Raw genomic sequence first — 18,142 nt, 5'->3', positions numbered from 1 at the left:
ACACGCACACACACACACACGAGGCAGGCAGTAGGCAGCACGCAGCACGCAGCAGGCAGCAGAAGCACACGTGGAAAACCTACATCATTTTCAGAGGAGAAAAACCTTTTCACACAGGGATACAGAGAGAGAGGGAGGGAGAGAGAGAGAGAGAGGAAAGTGCCCTCAAGGCAGCGGGCGGACAAGGCAGGGCACGAGAAATCGAATCGGAAGCCAAAGGATGGAACATTTCAACATTTTGCCATGGAAACACACTTTGGGGGGTGGCGGAGTTGGGGCAGCGGGGGCGTGGCAAGCAAAGTGATTCGAAAGGCAGCACAAAGTGGAGTCCAAGGAGGGAGCCCACAAACGGAAGCTGGCGCCCTGCCGCCCAAGCCAACGCCAGCCCAAGAAAAAAGCCCTAGGAATAAAGTCCGGGCCATACAAATAGCACAGGGAATTTCCATAGGAATAAGAAACAAAGTTTGGCCAACGAGGGGGTGAATTTACTTTCTAAAATTTTTACATTTTATCAATAAAGGGATATAAATTTGGGGTAAATTCTGCGTTTGTTTAAACAATTTTAAAAAAAAGATCTTTAGATCTTTATTCAAAACATTTTTTTGAAACAATTTCTTAAGTTCCAAGTCCCCAAATCGCCTGCCGTTCGACTCATTCCAAACAAAAGTATCCTTTCGCTTAGGGGAACATTTCAGCAGCGAATTAACCTCGTTCACTGGAGGACCAGTGCTATAAAACACTTCATATCTCTTTCCAATATTTTCTGTTTAATAGTTTTCCTCTCTGTCTGGGATCCTTAGTTCTTCCCCACCCACACACATATAACCCTATGCCTACACGGATACATACTAGTACTACTATTAACTTAATTGTCCTGATTAGCATGGGTCCCGTGTCTGTTATCCTCGTTGAAATTTTTGTGCCTAGAACATTCGAGGCTTCGGGGCGGGGGACGGGGGCGGGGGCTGCACGGGGCTGCACGGGGATGCAGTTACAAAATAAGAGACTCCCCGGGAGAGTGGGAATGGGTTATGGTACAAAGTCCAGTGTACAAATGTGCCTATTACCCTCCTGTGTACCCCATCCTCCCTTCCCCTCTCCGGGTATGCCATTAGCAACAGAAGCAGGGGCAGGAGAGAGTCGCAGGAGCCAGGAGGCAGGAGGCAGAAGGCAGGAGAGTCCGGGAGTGGAACAACAGCAACAAAGTTCGGTCAAACGTCAGAAATGCCTCGTTTTTAGCTATTGAACATAGGCCAAAGCGCAACCAAAACCGAACCGAACCACCCCACTGAACCACCCCACTCCGCCTCCCCGTACATCCCACCCCCCTCCTCCCCCATATACTCCAGGCCTCGGCAAATGCAAATGTGCAAAATGCGCTTTGACGTGGATGCAGCAGCAGCAGCAGCAGCATGGGAACGGGACCTGGTTCTGCTTTCGACCGAATCTCTGTGTGTGTGTGTGTGTGTGTGTGTGTGTCCCAGACTCCTCCACCCGTACAGGACACGTGGATGTGAAACGTGGAGGACAGTTGGTCGCAAAACGCATTTCAAATCCAAAACTGGAACTTCAGATATTCGGCGGTTGCAGGGGGGAGGTGTGCGGCAGGTAAGAGTCGAGCTAGTGAAAATCTCTGTTTTTAGAGGGTATCAAAAGGGGAGTCCTAAAGTTCGATGGTTTTCCACAAATCTAGAGCATCGGAAAACTATATTATAGGCACATTAGAAATCCTTTGATTGATGATGGGTTTCTGAGAAATATATATCTTTTATCTAAAAGGTTTATTTCCAGAAAAATATATATTTGTTTTCCAAGAGATCTACGCAATTCTAAGAGCTTTGGAAATATTCTTAAATATATGAAAGTATCTCTATTTTCTTCTCAGGGTATCCCCCGGGTCGCATCCTTGATTATCCTAGATAGCTGGCAATTTTATGTTTTTCTTTTGCCGATCCGCTTGCAGCCGCTTCGTGGATGGAAAATTGACTAAATGCAACGTTTTTCGGTGTTCATTACGCATCGACAGACAGGCGCAAGGACCTCCTCCTCCTCCGCCTCCTCCTCTAATGGTCCTGCAATTTCCCTGGCAACTCCCGAAGCCAATTGGGATTTTTCCATATCGGAATATTCAATTTTTTCCCGTCGTCGGCTCTTTTGGTGGTGGTTGATTCCCGTTTGGGACACTGCATTGCTCGGCAAGGGTGCTGGAGGGGGGTTTTACGCGTTGGGGTGGTGAGGCGTGGATCGTTTCTCGGGGGCTGGGGTGGTGGTGGTGCACTTTCAGGTCCTAGTGTCCCATTCAGGAATTGGAATTGCAGAGGGTTGTATACCGTATCACACGTTACGTCAAAAGGTCAGCAGCAAAGGCCTATTCCATGGGGTGGAAGGGAAAAACAAAAAACACGAAAATGTTTCCCAATTTTATGATTTAGGGATTTTGAAACCATTGTAAAACTTGACTTTGTAGGGATTTTCGTACGGTGCTATATGAGCAGTCAAAATGGGGATTTATGGTGTAAAAGTGGGAATAAATATTGGTTGTATTTTGATAGATCAAAAATATCACGTAAGGGAATCAGGGGAAAAGAAAGTACAGTGGAAATACTCAAAAATTCTGGGCAGCATTAGTATATATAGAAAATTAACTAAAAAACTTTTCCGTCTATGTTTTTTTTTTCACTTTTATCTCCAAAGATTAGTCTTTCTTCGGATAGGGTTTATATATATCCACCTTCATCACAATCAATCTTCCACAATCTTTCATTTTTACACGCCATATTCCCATTTCAGAGCATTGTACAGTGGGAAATTCTGGAATCCTTATCCTACTCAAAAAACTCTTTCTAAGAATCATTTCCGTAATTAACACCTTCGTGTTGAGTACAGAATACTCTAAAATCCCAATTACAAATAAATGGTTCTTAAATTTTAGTTTTCCACACAACTGAGGGGTACCCCTGTATCCCGTGTACGAATATTTTCCATCGTTTTTGACTGACCTGCACCATTTTGTTGCTGGGTTTCCTTTTTTGTTATTATCCAGAAATGCAATCCAACTGTAAATCAAAGCGCCTGAACCGGCAAAACAGTCAATGGAACGACCGAGAGCGAACGAATTGCGGGGCAAAACAAAAAACGCAAAAGCAAAGTTACAACAACAACAACACGCGCGCGATAGTGTGAGAGAGAGAGAACGGATAGCACGTGTTTAATTTCACTTTTGTTTTAATAATATTCCCCTTTATTCGTATTCTTTTTATTATTATTCAATACAAACACACACGCGCGCACACACACATTATGCAGTTTGTTGCAAGCGAAAGAGCGGGAGAAATCGTAGGAATAAGAAAACACGCGGCCGAGAATTTAGTTGCGTTTTCAATTTAATTCTTGTTGTTGCTTTGGTTTTGTGTGTGCTTGCTGTTGCTTTTGTTGCGCGCAGTCATTGCATTTTGATGGTTGTTCACGCGATTTACACGTTTCCCCGAGATGGATTTTCCGTGCAATTAAAAGTACGAACCGAACGTGTTCTCGTGTTCTCGTGTTCTCTTGTTTTGTTGGCTTTTAAATACTTGACTTGTTTTCATGCTACGGCGATTTCTTGTATATCGATAAGAAATCGAAGTTAGCCCTCTTAAGCCCCCTTTATTTAAGCAATTTAACAATTTATTCAAACCTTATGGCGGAAAATATTACTTCTTCTTGTCTTCTTGTAGATCCATGCCATAATTCTTCAAATTAAAAAAAAAGCCATGATGTCTTGCACTTGAACTGCGCTAAAATGATTAAATTTGCATAATTTTCGATGGTATATTAAAAAACCCCCTTGGCCTACAATGGGTTAATCGTTCGCAGTCCAGGATTGGAAACCATAATCCTCGATATTGATATTCGGTTCAACATTAGTAGATACCTTTGACCTTCAACTCCAAACGCATAATTTTATCAGATTGTCCTTTTAATTTCCCTACTAGACTAGTAATCTTTAACGACCCCATTTTACTGGTTTGCTTATAAAATAAGGTGAAATTGAGGCGAAAGAAACGAAAGATGATACATTCAAAGTTCTGTGGGACAGCTGTTTGTCGGAATTTTGCCGTTGGCCAACACTATCATCTATCGATAGCACAATTTGGCTGTTCTGGCGAACGATATTCTATATTTTGAACTTAAATTTAAATTAAATAACTAATTTACCCATGGAAAAAATCAATGCCAATATAAACTTTTTGTTCTACGAAACCGTTGCTATGGCAGCTACAACAAATTTAAAGGATTACCGTCCTTATCAAAATATTCTCCGCGCTGCCGTGTAAATCCCGGATTATAGGATTCTACCGCATCGGCGTGGAGTGCAGATACAGAACAAGGCGCCCCAGATGCCATTATTGCCACATGAATGCGAGAATGCACGCTGAGCCCATCCCGGGGGAATGGTGGGATTTTCGAACAGATGTGAAACACCGATTCACTGGCTGTTAGATACATCGATAGTTGAGAAATTCAATATTATCGATAGTAACGGTTTTTTTCAAAATTTTACTTCCATATAAAATATATGTGTAATTGCATATATTGGCCTAGTTGATAGAATCAACCCGATCTGCTTTCCCCATATTAGCAATATTGGTGTTTAAAAAATCAAAAAGTTTTTGCCGGGAGGAACTGAATTGATTGGCGGCTCAGAAGGCACAGTGTCAAATTTTTCTTGAGCCGCAAAGCAATTTTCCAATGTTTTGAGTCCATGGTCTGCATTAGATGGGGTTTGAAACCCTTGTTGTTTCAACCTGCGTTGGGTGCCTGTTTCGAGCATCCTCCTTCTCCAGTGTTCCAATAAAACCCGCATATTGACGCCCTAATAGCCATGAGTCCCTATCATGAGCCGTAGAAGAGAGCTTTTCGCTGAGGATGGTGCAAGCTTCCAAATCAGCTGGGCTCTATCTTAACGGGCCTTCAAAAGGCGTTAAAATGGTTCAATATGGTTCAATGGATTATTAATCAATGCTTTAATTTATCAATCAATCAATCAGCCCAATTCGTCAATATGCGAATTCTGGCAAAGGCGATCATTTATTCGTCAGAGAGTACTCTATTTTTAGACATCTTTCTTCCAAGCAATTGAGTTGCATTTATCGATCGTGACGGAACAATGCTCATTCGAATTCGAGTGCAGTGAAAATATGTTGAAGGCGCGGCTGGAACACGACGCAGTCTTTGGCCGTTGCCTGGCCGTCGCGGAGCCAGTCCAACGCGGGGATTTACTTGTGGAGGAGCTGCCCTTCGCCTTCGGCCCCAAAAGGGACAGCGGAATCGTATGCCTGGGGTGCCACCAGTACCTACAGTTCGGCGAAGATGGGGACTCCCTGGACCGCTGTGAGCTTTGCGACTGGCCGCTGTGTGGAGTGTGCGCTGGCGGCGATGATGACGGCATCCATCATCGGAGCGAATGCGTCGTATTCTCTGCTGCTCGCGTCACATTCGCCGGCAATGTGAGCGAGGATGGCGTCTGTACGCAGCTGGATTGCATAACACCTTTGAGGTTAGTTTGTGGGTGGTCCAGGGGGTGCCTGAGATCAGGGTGGAAGGCAGCCAGACAGGGAGGCGTATGAAAATATTATTTTTGGCAGCCGCAAAGCATTTCGTCTAAATTAAACGTGAGCCGGCTAAAAGCGAAACCCCAGCAGCAACGGCCGCCGACGACGTCAGAGACGGCAGCGCAGTCTGTTGGCGAAGATCAGAAGGCAACGATACAGTTCCCGGCACAGTGCTCCAAGTCCAATGTAAAAAGCGCCATACGTGGGATCTGACATGTGGCCCATGAACTTGCAACTTCAAGAAGAATGCCTGACTACATTGCATATGCATCTAGATGTTTATTTCGCTACTTGAACCGACCAATAACTGACAGATTCTTCGAATCGGTTTGACGTTCCCATCGCCTGCTCGCTCCACTGTTCCTGTGAAATATTAATGTTTCTGCTTGGGCAGGCTAAGAGATTTGGCTTTCTTGATGGCAGATGGCGTAGATGGCTGACTTTGCAGGTACGAGTCAGTCAGAAATATGACGTCGGCGACATCGCGCCCAGTAAATCGCACATCAGTGCAGTGGAGTGCCGTCTGTGGGCGCTACCTGGTGGCCCAAGAGTCGACGCCGGCCCGCAGCCTTCTCATAGAGGAACTACCGTTTGCCATAGGGCCCAAGTGCAATGGACCGGTGGTATGCCTCGGCTGCTGTCGACCCGCACCCGCAACCGATGTGGAGGAGCTCTGCGTCCTATGCGGCTGGCCGCTGTGCGAGGAGTGTTCCGAGAACGAGGATAGCCCGCACGTCCAGCTGGAGTGTCGCGAGTTCCAAATTTCTGGGGCTCGATTCTACAGACTTCCCTCGGGCAGTAGCTACTGCCCACAACTGGACTGTATTTTGCCGCTCAGGTGAAAGTGAAACTCGACGAGGGAACAAAAATAGACCTCGATCTGTCGCATAACCTTATGATCTCCGTCAATTGCAGAGTGTTGCTAGCCAAGGAGGCGAATCCCAAGCGCTGGGAGGTCGAGGTGGCGCCTATGGAACACCACGAGTCGGAGCGTCGCCTCAACGAGGATGTTTGGCATGCAGACCTCGTGAACATAGCCCAGTATCTGCGCGGTCCCTGCAAGCTGGCCTCGCGGTTCAGCGAGGAGCTCATCATGCAGGTGGTCGGAGTGCTGGAAGTGAACGCGTTCGAGGCGAGAACCGCGAGGGGATATCCTCTGAGATGCCTCTATCCCTACACGGGTATTCTGGCCCACAGCTGTGTGCCCAACACTGCCAGGAGTATCTATCCCAGCGAGGGTTTCAAGTGAATATGACAATCCCAACAAAACTCCGCCACACTCTTTCTGACTGTGCCTTGCCCATAGGATCCGCTTGCGTGCCATGGTAGACCTGGACGATGGACAGCCGTTGCACCACAGTTACACCTACACCCTGGACGGCACTGCCCAGAGACAGACGCACCTGCGAGAGGGAAAATTCTTTACCTGCAACTGCGAGCGCTGCCTGGATCCGACAGAACTACAGACTCACTTCTCCAGCCTCAAGTGTGGCCAGTGCGCGGAGGGCTTCCTAGCGTCCAAGCAGCCCACAGGTGAGCGTTCGATCCCACGTTTTTGAGAGGGGCTTCCACTCATTTCCCTTTCCGCCTAATATCACAGAAGTCGACACTAGTTGGAACTGCTGTAGCTGCGGCGCCAGCACCAGCAACGTGGATGTGGAGACCACAATCAAGTCGATCCAGTCAGAGGTCAGTGGGGTGCAAGCTCTTGAAATGGGCCCGCATCGGCTGGAGGAGGCTGAACGACTCCTGCGAAAGTACAAATCTCTGCTCCATCCGCTTCACTTCATTGCCACTGGACTGAGGCAGCTGCTCATCGAGATGTACGGCCGGGTGCAGCGCTATGAGATGGTTCAGCTGTCAGACGATTTGCTGGAGCGCAAGGCGGAACTTTGTCGTCAGGTGCTCAGCGTTCTCAATAAATTCGAGCCAGGCCTGAGTCGCTCCCGGGCCATGAATCTGTACGAGCTGCATGTTCCGCTGGTACTACTGGCGAAGAGTGGGTTCATAGCCAGCAAACTGAATGGCGGTGAACTGCGGGCCCGTCTCGTCGACGCCATAGACCTGCTCAAGGAGTGCGTGGAAATCCTGCAGTACGAGGACAAGTGCTCTCAAGAGGGAGTCCTGTGCGAAGTGGCCAAACAGGCACTGAGGCAGCTCACACTGAGTGTCGAGGGATTGGGCAGTGAACTCGACTGATGATTGCTTATTAGTATCGGTAGATTTATTGGAAAATGCTCACGAGGAAAATCTCAATTCGGTTTCGTGTTACAATGAAGAAAGTTGAGAGTTTAAGGCGTTGATGATGAAAGAAATCGGAGGAAATGGAAGGAAAATAAACTTTAATAAAAACAAAAGTCATTGCCTCACATTCACGCTAATTAATCCTTAAAGTTGATTACATTTAATACGAACTATTACTGCACATTTTGCCGCCCAAGCTACCCTCGTACACACGTACATGTATGTATAAATGGTTATTTTGTTTGGTTTTTGGTATATGGATTACTTTTCTTATTCGGTTTCATATTAAATGCTCTGCTAAAAATTCCATACCCACATACCATCCCATACCCTTGCTTCCAAGCTCCTTTCTTCCCGTACAATGAATACAAAACAGTAAAGCGGACGATCGCTACATCGTAGTTTATACAAATGAGATATTTTAGGACTCAGATTAGAATGATCAGATCGGCAAGGGTACAGAGACTGTGCAGACTTCGGTTTGCCGAAGATCTCAATGGTTTTCGTCCACATCGGTGTATATCTACGCATGCGTTTTCAAACAAGCAATTGCAAAAAGTGGTTTATAAAATATCCGCATCCGTCTTGAGTATGCTACTCTCCCTGGCTCAGATCTCCTGCTTCTTCTACATATATTTATAATTTCAATTGATTATAAACTAAAGCATAAATTAAGTTAAGTCTGGAATCGGCGAATAATACATATTCCGTAACTGGAATCGATCTGACTTTCTGTACGGTGAAGTTAAACGTGCTGGACTACTTAAAAAAATCACACGAAAATTAAAAACTAAAACACTCTGAGGCTGCGCACGCACAGAAGCACACAATTCATACAGAAACAAGAGGAGGGACTTCAAGTTATCCGGAAGGCTATAATGGGGTTTGCATATGCGTATCACACACAAACACACGCACGGCCTAGACATCGTGGCTAAGCAGGGGCGTGTCGTGGTAGCGGGAGGCGTGGTTCAGGCTGGTGCACGGCAGCAGCCACAGCGCCGGGTGGCCACGTCCAAACACATCGGCCAGCAGCTGATATTTGCGTCGGTTTGGCCGATAGGTTCCCTTCTGCTGTATCGCCTCGACGGCCGTCTCATCGTACAGTATAGCATGCAGTTGATCGACCATAATGGCGGTAACGAAGAGCCCGAACAGAGCCGACACCAGCATCAAGATGACGGAATGAATCCTGAAAAGGAAGGTGAAAACTACAGTACTGGAACGCACAGCTCTCAGTAAAAAACTAATTTGTATGCAGATCAGAACTGGGCACACCAAAAAGGAGAGTTTTCTGTGTGGGGCTTCCGGAGATGCAACTTACATTCTCAACTGTGACTCAATCACATTCTGATTGCATTCCTCGCAGGGCGACACCCAAGAGGCAACAATTAGGCCCAGGGAGTAAAGCGATAAAACGGCCACGTAAATGAGAAACTGTAGGAAGTACTTTTGGTTGCGTTCGCCCACGCAATTATTGATCCAGGGGCAGTGGTGATCCATTCGGCGGATGCACCGCTTACAGATCCGGCAATGGTGGGCCCGCGGAGGTCGATAGGTCTCGCAGCGAGTGCAGACTGTCCATTCGCTGCTGTGTCCGTTGCCTACTGGATTGTTCTTGTTTGTGGTGTGCAGATCCGAGAAGTCCAAGCGGTTGGCTGGCAGGGGTACGATGCCCGGGTCGGAGAAGACGGCCTTGGTATGGGACATGCCCAGTAGGAAGACGACCGTATTGAAGAGCACAACATGGAACGAGGTCCAAATGCTACAGGGCCGAGAATGAAGAGATGTCATTATAGTTTCAAGCCCGTCCATTACCGCCATTGGCAGTCACAGCTCACCTTCCGGGCATAGTGGTGAGGATGATCCAACGAATGACCACATAGTCAGCATACAGTACAGCGCCGTAGGTCATCACCAGACAGGCAATGCCACAGGGATCGCGAATAAAGACCATAGCACAGTGTGACTCGGCGACCTCGCCGTCAATCCGCGCGCTATCGTATCGGTTTTTCTCTTTAATTAAATTAAAAACCGAACGCGGCTGATTTCGTGTCCCCCACCAAAGGCTAGACGGAAAATAACAATTGTTGCTAAACTCCCTTTAGGGTTGCTGTCTCGGCCCGTACTTATCAGTACTGGCGTGGGCAGCGTCCGGGCTGCTTGAGCGGGATCGCCAGTTGTGTTTGCACTGTCCTCCTATACTATTGTAGTTGGTATAATTCAGGAATTTTTCATCTCTTGTTTTTTTTTGTTGCTTGAAATTGTCATTTAATTTAGTGTGACCGTCGAGGGGAAGTAAAACAAAACAAGACGGAAAAATACTTTTTCTCTGAAAAATACCGAATGAAACTCATTGCAGTCTAGTCCAGTATTGTATCCAGTGTGATTCAAATGCAACTGAAAATTTTTGCGACATTGAAATGAAAATTGCTTTTAATAATGATAATAATAAAGTAGTTTAAATTACTCCATGTATCAAATGAATTCTAATTTTTCGCCATGTTCTCCTTGCCACGCTCGCTCAGCCGCAGTTGTGAATTAGTTTAAATTACTCCATGTATCAAATGAATTCTAATTTTTCGCCATGTTCTCCTTGCCACGCTCGCTCAGCCGCAGTTGTGCTTCCCTCTCGGCCATGCCCTCCTTAACCCAAGGATGGGTCATCACATCCACCAAAGAGATCCGGCCATTACTCTGCTTTCGTAGTAGCTACAAGAAAATGAATTATAATTAAAGAAGTCGTTCACAGTATAAAGAAGTGTACGCCTTACCCCAGCGATCAGTTCCTTGCTGCCTTTTGATAAGTGCGATGGGTAATGAATCTCGAGGTGCCTGATCTTTTGGTAGGTGTTCTCCGCGCTGTTCGATTCGAAGGGCGGGAAGCCCACGAGAAACTCGTAGCACAGAATCCCCAAGCACCATTGATCGACAGTATCATCGTACGAAGTGCCATCCACCATTTCCGGGGGAAGGTAGTCCAGTGTTCCGCAAAGGGTCCTGCGCTTGTTGTTGGGTGTGTGTGCTGACCAGCCAAAGTCGGCCAGTTTTAGATCGTCCGTGCCTGTCAATAAAATGTTCTCGGGCTTCAAGTCTCTGTGAATGACGTTGTTCAGATGGCAATAGTTCAGGGCATTAGCCACTTGGTAGGTGTATTTCGCAGAGCGCGGCTCATCGAACCGATTATTGGGCGCTGTACGCAGATGCTTGAATAGTTCTCCCTCCGAGGCGATCTCCAGAGCCAGGTAGATCCGGCTCTCGTCGTGAAACCATGTCAGAAGTCTCAAAATATTGGGATGCTTGAGTCGCGACTGGATCTCTATCTCACGGAGCACCTGACGCTGAACATTTCCCTTGCGTAGTTCCTCCTTGAACATCACCTTCATCGCCACCAAATAATGCGAGTAGCGCTCTCGGGCTAAATAGACGCGCCCGAATTTTCCTCTCCCCAAGTGAGCGCCCATTTCGAAGTCGCGAGAGCTCCATTCGTAGCTGCGGATGACCAAGATTAGAAGACAGCTTCGCGTTACTAATCCAATACTCACGGCTGTCCATAGGCATCATGAGACATCATTTTTAGGCACATATTTTTAATTGGCTCATGGTGCTCATCCGGCACTTTGCTCATTAATGCCGGCAAATGATTGCGGTTGGCGTGCTTAGAACGTAAGAGTGTCATGGCTCTGATACAGTTGCTTAGTTTTTAATTTTAAAATTTAAATTTGAATTTCAATTTTTTTCTTGCGGCGTCCTTTTCCTCAGTGTGACCGCGGATCAAATTGATCAACTATGCCGTCTGACCCTCAGAGATATACCCAGAAATACGCTACAGTTTGGAAATATACCTTACATATACCACATAAGCCTACTTTTTTGCGCGCTTTTTGTTGTTTATTTAAATGCTGAAAATAATGTGCCCGTTTTCGAAAAATGCCAAATGTTGACAATAACCTTACCTGTCACTTGTCACAACACAAGTAATCTTTAATAAAGATGTATTTATAAAACAAATTTGTATTCCACTAGGCCTCGATTTTTTATGTCGGAAGAGAGAGATTAGAAAAGTAATTGCAAAATTTTTACTCATGTAAATCACGAATTTGGCTGGAGTCGCACATTCGTGCTGTTAAAAGGTATCGATAAAAAATTTGGTTGTCGTTTTTTCGTCTAGTCATCAACGGCCACACTTATCGTTAGCAATTTTGAGGCCCGTCAATTAGAAAATTGAGTCATTAATCGGATAAAATTGTATGTGCAGGGCTGAGGCTTCTATCTGGCTAGTAATATTTGACGGAATATCTAAAACGGGGAATATGATGCAGCTTCGTCAGTATATTTACGGTATATTTTGAACATGATACGGTATATTTCTGAGTGTCAGACGGTATATTTGATCCATAAGTCCGCGGTCACACTGCATTATTAGTCATTTTTTTACACACAACAACACGCAAAAAATAAGTAAATTAAGCGAATGCAGAGCGTTTGTTCTTTCATTTAAACTAATTAGTATACTTTGTGTAGATCCGTATCCCCTGAAAATAATAAAGAAATAGATTCGGCCGGCGAACCCAGTCCAAATACCAGTTTGTGACGCACTGAAAATCGATTGCAAAGAAGAGAGACGAGACCAAAGAAAATCAAGAGCAGAACGAACAACAATACAAAGTACAATTGGAAAAATCATTTGGAACAATTTCACAAATAGTTGGCAGGCAGCTGAGCGCTCGTTTGGTCAAAGAAATGGGAATTTTCGGGCAATCGTCGCTGTTTGACGCCGATGTGGGTAAGTCTGCCTCACCTGGTTTCAATTGGAACTATCCATAGCTGACCACAGTCACCGCCATTTGTCTTCTAATCTAATCTGTGAAGATGGCTACACCGTTGATACCTTCCAATCCCTTTCCGGCCCCTCTCGTTAAAGTCGGGCAGACAACAAAGACAGCATGCCCCAGTCATGTGAGGGGATGCGATGCTGTGCGCAGCTTTGCGTCGTTCGTTGAACTTATTTACGAAGTTTTCAACTGCAGTCGCTGACCTTGAGTGACGTAGACCACATAGACGTGTTTGTCTGTCTCTGGCGTGCCACCCCCACCTGCGCCTAATACAATTTGCTGCGGGTTCTATGGATTTTTGTATATTATTTATAATCAATTCCGGTCCGCTCCGCTTATCTTTGTTCTTGTCCCTTTATTTTGCTGAGTGAGTCACGTTCAATTGCTCGCAATACTGATAAGTCAGTGCCATTTCTTTGTTTCTAACTTATAGAAAAAGCCACAAGCGAGACAAATACGAACGACAACTGGTCTCTAATTCTCGATGTGTGCGATAAGGTGTCCACAAATCCTCGTCTGGCTAAGGATTGCCTCAAGGCGGTGATGCGGCGCATGGGCCACAACGATCCCCATGTGGTAATGCAGGCGATCACATTGCTGGACGCCTGCTCCAACAATTGTGGCAAGCCTTTTCATCTGGAGGTTGCCTCACGTGACTTCGAAACCGAGTTTCGACGGCTGTTGACCCGGGCAGAGCCAAAGGTGACGCTGGTAAATACACCCAACAAAAATACATCACGGAAGCAGTAAGACTGGTTATCATTTTCTGTCATTACTCCTTATGCATTCCAGAAAATGCGCCAAGTGCTAAAGAACTGGGCTGAAAATGATTACAAGAACGATCGGGAACTGGATTTGATTCCTGCTCTCTACACCAAGCTGCGTCTAGAAGGCTACGACTTTAAGAATCTTGGCGAAAAGAGTAGCAAAACAGCTGCAGACAAGGCGGCCAATTTGCCAAAAGACCCCAATGTCGTGAGCAGCCAGCAAGAGGAGGATGACATTGCCAAGGCCATAGAACTGTCGCTGAAAGAGGGCAAGAGTAGTCCCAAGGCTGTCAGTGGAAGTGCTGCGAGTGCAGGGAACTCTAGTGCCTATCCATCGTTGTATCCGTCGTTCGGAGGGGCCTCCAGCGCCGCAAGCAACGATGCAAACCCAAACCAAAACCAAGCCCCAGCTCCCGAGCCAAGAAAAGTTCGAGCTCTGTATGATTTTGAGGCTGCGGAGGAAAACGAACTCACGTTCTTCGCTGGCGAGATTATCCATGTGTTGGATGACAGCGACCCCAACTGGTGGAAGGGCTTCAATCAACGAGGAGAGGGACTCTTCCCCTCGAATTTCGTCACTGCCGATTTATCTGTGGATCCCGAGCGCCTGGACATCAATCAGCAGCACAAGACAGGAGCTGCCCAGAAGGATGTGGACTCCGCAACGACTTTGCAGCAAAAGACTGATGCCACAGCTGCAGCCGCAGCAGCAGCTGCTGCCTCTGCTCAGCCCGTGGAGATCGACGAAGCTAAGATTGATCGTCTTTTGCATCTACTCCACGAGGCAAATCCCGAAGATCCCTCGCAGGATAGCGACGAAATGCTCCGGCTAGAGCAGGAGGTTCATCAAATGGGTCCTCTGATTGACGCCGAACTAGAGCGAGTGGATCGTAAGCACGCCCAATTGACGCAGTTGTCAAGTGATCTTGTCGATGCCATAAATCTCTATCATGGTCTGATGAGGGATGATCGGGCCGTCGCGGGACAGTTTGCTGCAGCAGCTGGAGGCTTCATGCCGGGCCTAGCCGGCTTTCCGGGAGCCGCTCTGTACGGAGCGCCAGGCTATCCCGGTGCGGGTGGCTTTCCCCCGCACCAAAGCTATCCAGGAATGCACTCGCTCCCTTATGCCCCCGTACCCAACGTCCCAACAAATGTTCCGCCCCCGACAACAGCTCCGGCTGGTTACCTGGAACAGAGTCAGGTGCCGCTGACTTTTCAGAATGGACACGCAGCGCAGATGACCTGTAAGTGAAGCACTTGCTGACAGAGCATCTCGTTACAACTGATCGTCCGATGTATACCCACTAATTTCTTTTCCAGCGCTACCCCCCCATCTGCCACAGCTAAACCCTGCTGCACCTGCACCCCAGCCCCTCTATAATGCCCAGCCAGCACCCGTGTCCACCCACCAGCAGCAGCAAGCAGCGCCACTACAGCAGCATCAGCCAGGCTACAATACAATACAAGACCAGCAGCAGCAGTTTGCCCAAGCTCCGCCCGCAGTTACACAGATCCAGCAACAGCAATCACAACCGCCCCCTCATGCTTACATGCAGCCGGGGCCGCCGCAGGGATATCAGCCCGGACCAACACCACAGCAGCCCCAACCGCATCTGTATGCACCGAATGGTTCTCCGGCAGTCACCCAACAGAGCTACGTGCCACAGCAGCAGCAGCATCAGCATCAGCTCACGCCACACGATCAATTTAGTCAGGTGCATCAGCAAACGGCCATCATGGGCATGGCGACACAGCCCGCAGCTGCGCCTGGCTATCACATGCAGAACGATGCCGTCAAGAACAACATTCCCATCTACCAGCAGCAGTGGTAAAACCAACCAAGCCCCAATCAAATTGAATCCTTCTATTGGTTTGCTTTAATTTGCCCAAAAACGAACTAATTTGTATCCTGTGATCACGACCGATCAGTTGAAAAGAAACAAATTCTGAAAGTATAACTTGATAACTTCATAGAGAACAGATGTGGTCGAATCTCTGTTACGTACATATGTGCTCATAGATCCTCCAGACAAGCAAAGATACAATCTGATAACTGATAACCAAAATTCCGCCGGCTCTGTCAAGAATTTAAGCTGAAATATGTCCTCTAAATTAACTCTTCAGATACGCCAAAATAATTTATAAAATGTTCCTTTATATTGTTTGTTTAATTTGTTGGTCTTTGGGTAGATTTCTCTATGTCCTAACAATATCTTTTATGGAAATGAGGTAACGATTTGATTGCGATATATACTATACAACATATATTCTACATTACGTATAACTTAATTGAGTGCAAGAGAGATAACTTTTATATATTACGTTTATTGTATGCATAATGATCTGATAAAAATAACGAAACAAATCATATTCATTAAAATCATTCAGTACACTTACTAAGTACAATATTTCTTTCAATGCACATATTAAAATAGCGAGTCATATCGTCTGAAGTAGTATTTCTCATCGAGCTTGTTCCAACATTTCCTCAGGCAGGCGACAGAGCTTAGTTTGTGGCCTAGTTTTTTCCAGGCATCCATAGGTGGAAAGATTTTAAAACTTGCACTGTGTTTAATGATCTTAAAGAATAGACCATTTGGTATGCTAGAGAAATATGAATCAATCGATAACAGACCCGGGGATGACATCGAGCACAAGAAATTGTACGCCCAAGGACTCATACAGGGAAGCTTTACTCAAGAAAAAGCGCGTGAGACAATGCAACAAGTCCTTTCCACTTACAATAGCCAAAAATCAGATAGTCCATTCTCACTGGACGATAGCTTAGTGAAGATAAACCTTAAAGCACAAGGATACGAATACTATTGTAACAAACAACTAGCAAATTGGACCAGATGATCTCAGTGGAGTTCCTGATGGATCCGGTAGAGTTGATTTGGGAAGAACCCTTTTTCAACCAGCTGCGCACTTAAGAACAAATGGGCTACAGTCTGATCGTACAACAACGCATCGACTACACGACACCAGCTTGGACGAAGAAGTAATGCGGAATCGGAGTGAGTTCGTAGCCACTGAGTACCTCATTAATCGCAAGGAAGAGCAAATACAAACGCTGAATAGTCTCACAAAGCAGCACGTTCTGGACTTATGGTTGGACTATGAAAACAATAAATTTCGAAAGCTTTCAGTTCAAGTGGTTGGTCGGAAGAGGCTACCATCTCGGTCTCGAACGCTGTCCATCTCGGGTGCTGTGGCTGTGGGGTAGAGCTCAGAAACAGGATTCGGTGGACAAAGAGGATCCTTGGCGAACTAACTGGAAGAAGTGCAGCGTAATATCTCCGATGAACAGCTGTTGTTTGAACAGACGGGCAATAAGATCGAGATAGAGCTTATGGGAAATGGCGATGATCCCTCCCACATAGTGGATAATCCGGCCATTTAAGAACAGTCTATGTGTTTACCCATTATTTATCAAAAATTAGAAGTGTACTAGAATGTCGTAAGACACACGGAATACTTGACACTGGTTTATTAAATACAAAACCAAAAAGGTGTAAATATATCTACCGCAAACCGACAATGCACTTTTCCTAGCGAATTCAAATGTATTTCCGACCATCTTTGGCAGTGTCTCACACGCCAGAAAGTACGAGTACGAGTATGCAACAATTTTGCAAACTTTTCGTTCACTGGGAAAATCCCACGAAATAAACTGTCAAACCATGAGACAGTCTTAGTCCTGGACTCGGCCAGTAAATAGAAAATGCCAATGGATGTGAAATATCAAGGAAAAGGAGACAAGCAAATCATGCAAATATTTGTGAATTTCAATTCTACGATTCCGCAGCAGTACGAGCAGTACAAGCCGCCGGGCCTGCCAGTGCGAATGTCAACGAGTGCATAGAAAATGTTTTAAATTAATTGATTTTACTGGCCTTGCCACGCCCCAATGCACCTGCCCATCCGAACACCTGAAATACTGCACGCTTCCATCCAAACCACGTCAGCGTCATCGTCATCGCCATCGCCATCGTCTTCGTCCTTTGCCCTCGGGCTCTGCCATTGTGTGTTCCCTCTGTGCTGCAGCTTCCGTTCGTCGTCAACTTTGATGGCGCTTTGCCCGGTTTCGTTCTCGATTTGATTATTCCGCCGGGTGATTTGCATTTCGTGCCGAGCTCCGTTGCATCCTTCAGGTCGGATGGCATTAATCAGAAACAACTGGCTCAAGGACGCCTTCCCTTACAGGGAACGGTGACCCCACTCTCCTATGTATATCTGTGTCTCTGTCTGCTCCATGCCTGTCATGCCTCCACCTCTTCAGCTATTGGTTCTCTCCTTTTTCCCGACACTTGGCAATAAAATCAAATGATGCGGGCATCGTAAAGCTTCGCGCCTTGCGCGTTTTTCTATGTCGTAAAAGTCTACACGTTACCGTTATTACGTTATGTATCGTATTGCCATTCCTGTCGCTCATGGAATATCCTTTGTAGAACCCTGTGGACAGGCCAGAAAGCCGGCCCTGGCTTTCCGACTGTCGTTTGCGGGTTTTAAAGCGGCATAAATGATTCGCTTTTCTCATTTTTTGTTACCCGTTTTTGTTTTCGTGTCGAATGGCTTAAATATTTTTCCGCCCTGTGCAAAGCGGTGAAAATCTAATAAAAAAATTGTTGAAAAACGGGGAGAGCACTGGGGTAGAGACCAAATATTTATGGCTATTTGCTTTTGATATTTATTCAATGGT

At 46.2% G+C, this 18,142-nt stretch overlaps 5 protein-coding genes across 7 annotated transcripts in view; 2 read left to right on the top strand and 3 right to left on the bottom strand.

The window, feature by feature from the left end:
* Positions 1 to 3,555, bottom strand: part of LOC6589324 (neuroguidin) — a 55,765-nt gene extending 52,210 nt beyond the window's left edge. Inside the window, exon 1 of the mRNA XM_002014248.2 lies at positions 3,000 to 3,555. Within this exon, the coding sequence (XP_002014284.2) occupies positions 3,000 to 3,008 (9 nt within the window). The 5' untranslated portion in view covers positions 3,009 to 3,555. The remainder of the gene's footprint in view (positions 1 to 2,999) is intronic.
* A 1,613-nt stretch (positions 3,556 to 5,168) lies between these two features.
* On the top strand, positions 5,169 to 7,963 carry LOC6589581 (SET domain-containing protein SmydA-8). Of its 2 annotated transcripts, none has more exons than XM_026988680.1 (4): positions 5,169 to 5,539; positions 6,510 to 6,839; positions 6,901 to 7,127; positions 7,195 to 7,963. In XM_026988680.1, the coding sequence occupies exons 1-4, from the start codon at positions 5,181 to 5,183 to the stop codon at positions 7,791 to 7,793; spliced, it is 1,515 nt and encodes a 504-aa protein (XP_026844481.1). In that variant the 5' UTR covers positions 5,169 to 5,180; the 3' UTR covers positions 7,794 to 7,963. The 2 variants fall into 2 exon arrangements, with proteins under 2 accessions (XP_026844481.1, XP_002014290.1); XM_002014254.2 differs by lacking the exon at positions 5,169 to 5,539 and adding an exon at positions 5,658 to 6,432.
* LOC6589582 (palmitoyltransferase ZDHHC3) lies at positions 7,920 to 10,070 on the bottom strand. Its single transcript, XM_002014255.2, has 3 exons — positions 9,680 to 10,070; positions 9,163 to 9,603; positions 7,920 to 9,030 (listed from the first exon to the last, which is right to left on the bottom strand). The coding sequence occupies exons 1-3, from the start codon at positions 9,793 to 9,795 to the stop codon at positions 8,760 to 8,762; spliced, it is 828 nt and encodes a 275-aa protein (XP_002014291.1). The 5' UTR covers positions 9,796 to 10,070; the 3' UTR covers positions 7,920 to 8,759.
* A 186-nt stretch (positions 10,071 to 10,256) lies between these two features.
* On the bottom strand, positions 10,257 to 11,596 carry LOC6589583 (aurora kinase B). Of its 2 annotated transcripts, XM_026988574.1 has the most exons (4): positions 11,384 to 11,596; positions 10,613 to 11,330; positions 10,434 to 10,550; positions 10,257 to 10,348 (listed from the first exon to the last, which is right to left on the bottom strand). In XM_026988574.1, exons 1-4 carry the CDS (start codon positions 11,515 to 11,517, stop codon positions 10,328 to 10,330), a joined length of 990 nt encoding a protein of 329 aa, XP_026844375.1. In that variant the 5' UTR covers positions 11,518 to 11,596; the 3' UTR covers positions 10,257 to 10,327. The 2 variants fall into 2 exon arrangements, with proteins under 2 accessions (XP_026844375.1, XP_002014292.1); XM_002014256.2 differs by having other exon boundaries at positions 10,257 to 10,550; positions 11,384 to 11,595.
* Positions 11,597 to 12,362: 766 nt separating this feature from the next.
* LOC6589584 (signal transducing adapter molecule 1) lies at positions 12,363 to 15,597 on the top strand. Its single transcript, XM_002014257.2, has 4 exons — positions 12,363 to 12,624; positions 13,107 to 13,384; positions 13,466 to 14,684; positions 14,761 to 15,597. Exons 1-4 carry the CDS (start codon positions 12,582 to 12,584, stop codon positions 15,270 to 15,272), a joined length of 2,052 nt encoding a protein of 683 aa, XP_002014293.1. The 5' UTR covers positions 12,363 to 12,581; the 3' UTR covers positions 15,273 to 15,597.
* The last annotated feature ends 2,545 nt before the right edge of the window (positions 15,598 to 18,142 follow it).

The sequence above is a fragment of the Drosophila persimilis genome, unplaced genomic scaffold, assembly GCF_003286085.1.
Source record: "Drosophila persimilis strain 14011-0111.01,24,50 unplaced genomic scaffold, DperRS2 tig00000191-arrow-pilon, whole genome shotgun sequence".
Classification (NCBI taxonomy): Eukaryota; Metazoa; Arthropoda; class Insecta; order Diptera; family Drosophilidae; genus Drosophila; species Drosophila persimilis.
The sequence above is the reverse complement of the archived record's forward strand: the minus strand, read 5'-3'. Positions and strand labels throughout refer to the sequence as shown.

What these genes read in the sequence shown, in the direction of transcription:
- LOC6589583 (XM_026988574.1), bottom strand. Translation starts at nt 11,517, where the DNA reads ATGACACTCTTACGTTCTAAGCACGCCAACCGCAATCATTTGCCGGCA. An exon ending in CATGATGCCTATGGACAGCC is followed by an intron (nt 11,331 to 11,383) that starts GTGAGTATTGGA and finishes GGTCATCCGCAG; the next exon opens with CTACGAATGGAGCTCTCGCG. An exon ending in GCAAGGAACTGATCGCTGGG is followed by an intron (nt 10,551 to 10,612) that starts GTAAGGCGTACA and finishes ATTTTCTTGTAG; the next exon opens with CTACTACGAAAGCAGAGTAA.
- LOC6589582 (XM_002014255.2), bottom strand. Translation starts at nt 9,795, where the DNA reads ATGGTCTTTATTCGCGATCCCTGTGGCATTGCCTGTCTGGTGATGACC. An exon ending in CTCACCACTATGCCCGGAAG is followed by an intron (nt 9,604 to 9,679) that starts GTGAGCTGTGAC and finishes TCGGCCCTGTAG; the next exon opens with CATTTGGACCTCGTTCCATG. An exon ending in ATTGAGTCACAGTTGAGAAT is followed by an intron (nt 9,031 to 9,162) that starts GTAAGTTGCATC and finishes CTTCCTTTTCAG; the next exon opens with GATTCATTCCGTCATCTTGA.
- LOC6589581 (XM_002014254.2), top strand. Translation starts at nt 6,062, where the DNA reads ATGACGTCGGCGACATCGCGCCCAGTAAATCGCACATCAGTGCAGTGG. An exon ending in TATCCCAGCGAGGGTTTCAA is followed by an intron (nt 6,840 to 6,900) that starts GTGAATATGACA and finishes CCTTGCCCATAG; the next exon opens with GATCCGCTTGCGTGCCATGG. An exon ending in AGCGTCCAAGCAGCCCACAG is followed by an intron (nt 7,128 to 7,194) that starts GTGAGCGTTCGA and finishes CTAATATCACAG; the next exon opens with AAGTCGACACTAGTTGGAAC.
- LOC6589584 (XM_002014257.2), top strand. Translation starts at nt 12,582, where the DNA reads ATGGGAATTTTCGGGCAATCGTCGCTGTTTGACGCCGATGTGG. An exon ending in GCTGTTTGACGCCGATGTGG is followed by an intron (nt 12,625 to 13,106) that starts GTAAGTCTGCCT and finishes TCTAACTTATAG; the next exon opens with AAAAAGCCACAAGCGAGACA. An exon ending in ACACGCAGCGCAGATGACCT is followed by an intron (nt 14,685 to 14,760) that starts GTAAGTGAAGCA and finishes TTTCTTTTCCAG; the next exon opens with CGCTACCCCCCCATCTGCCA.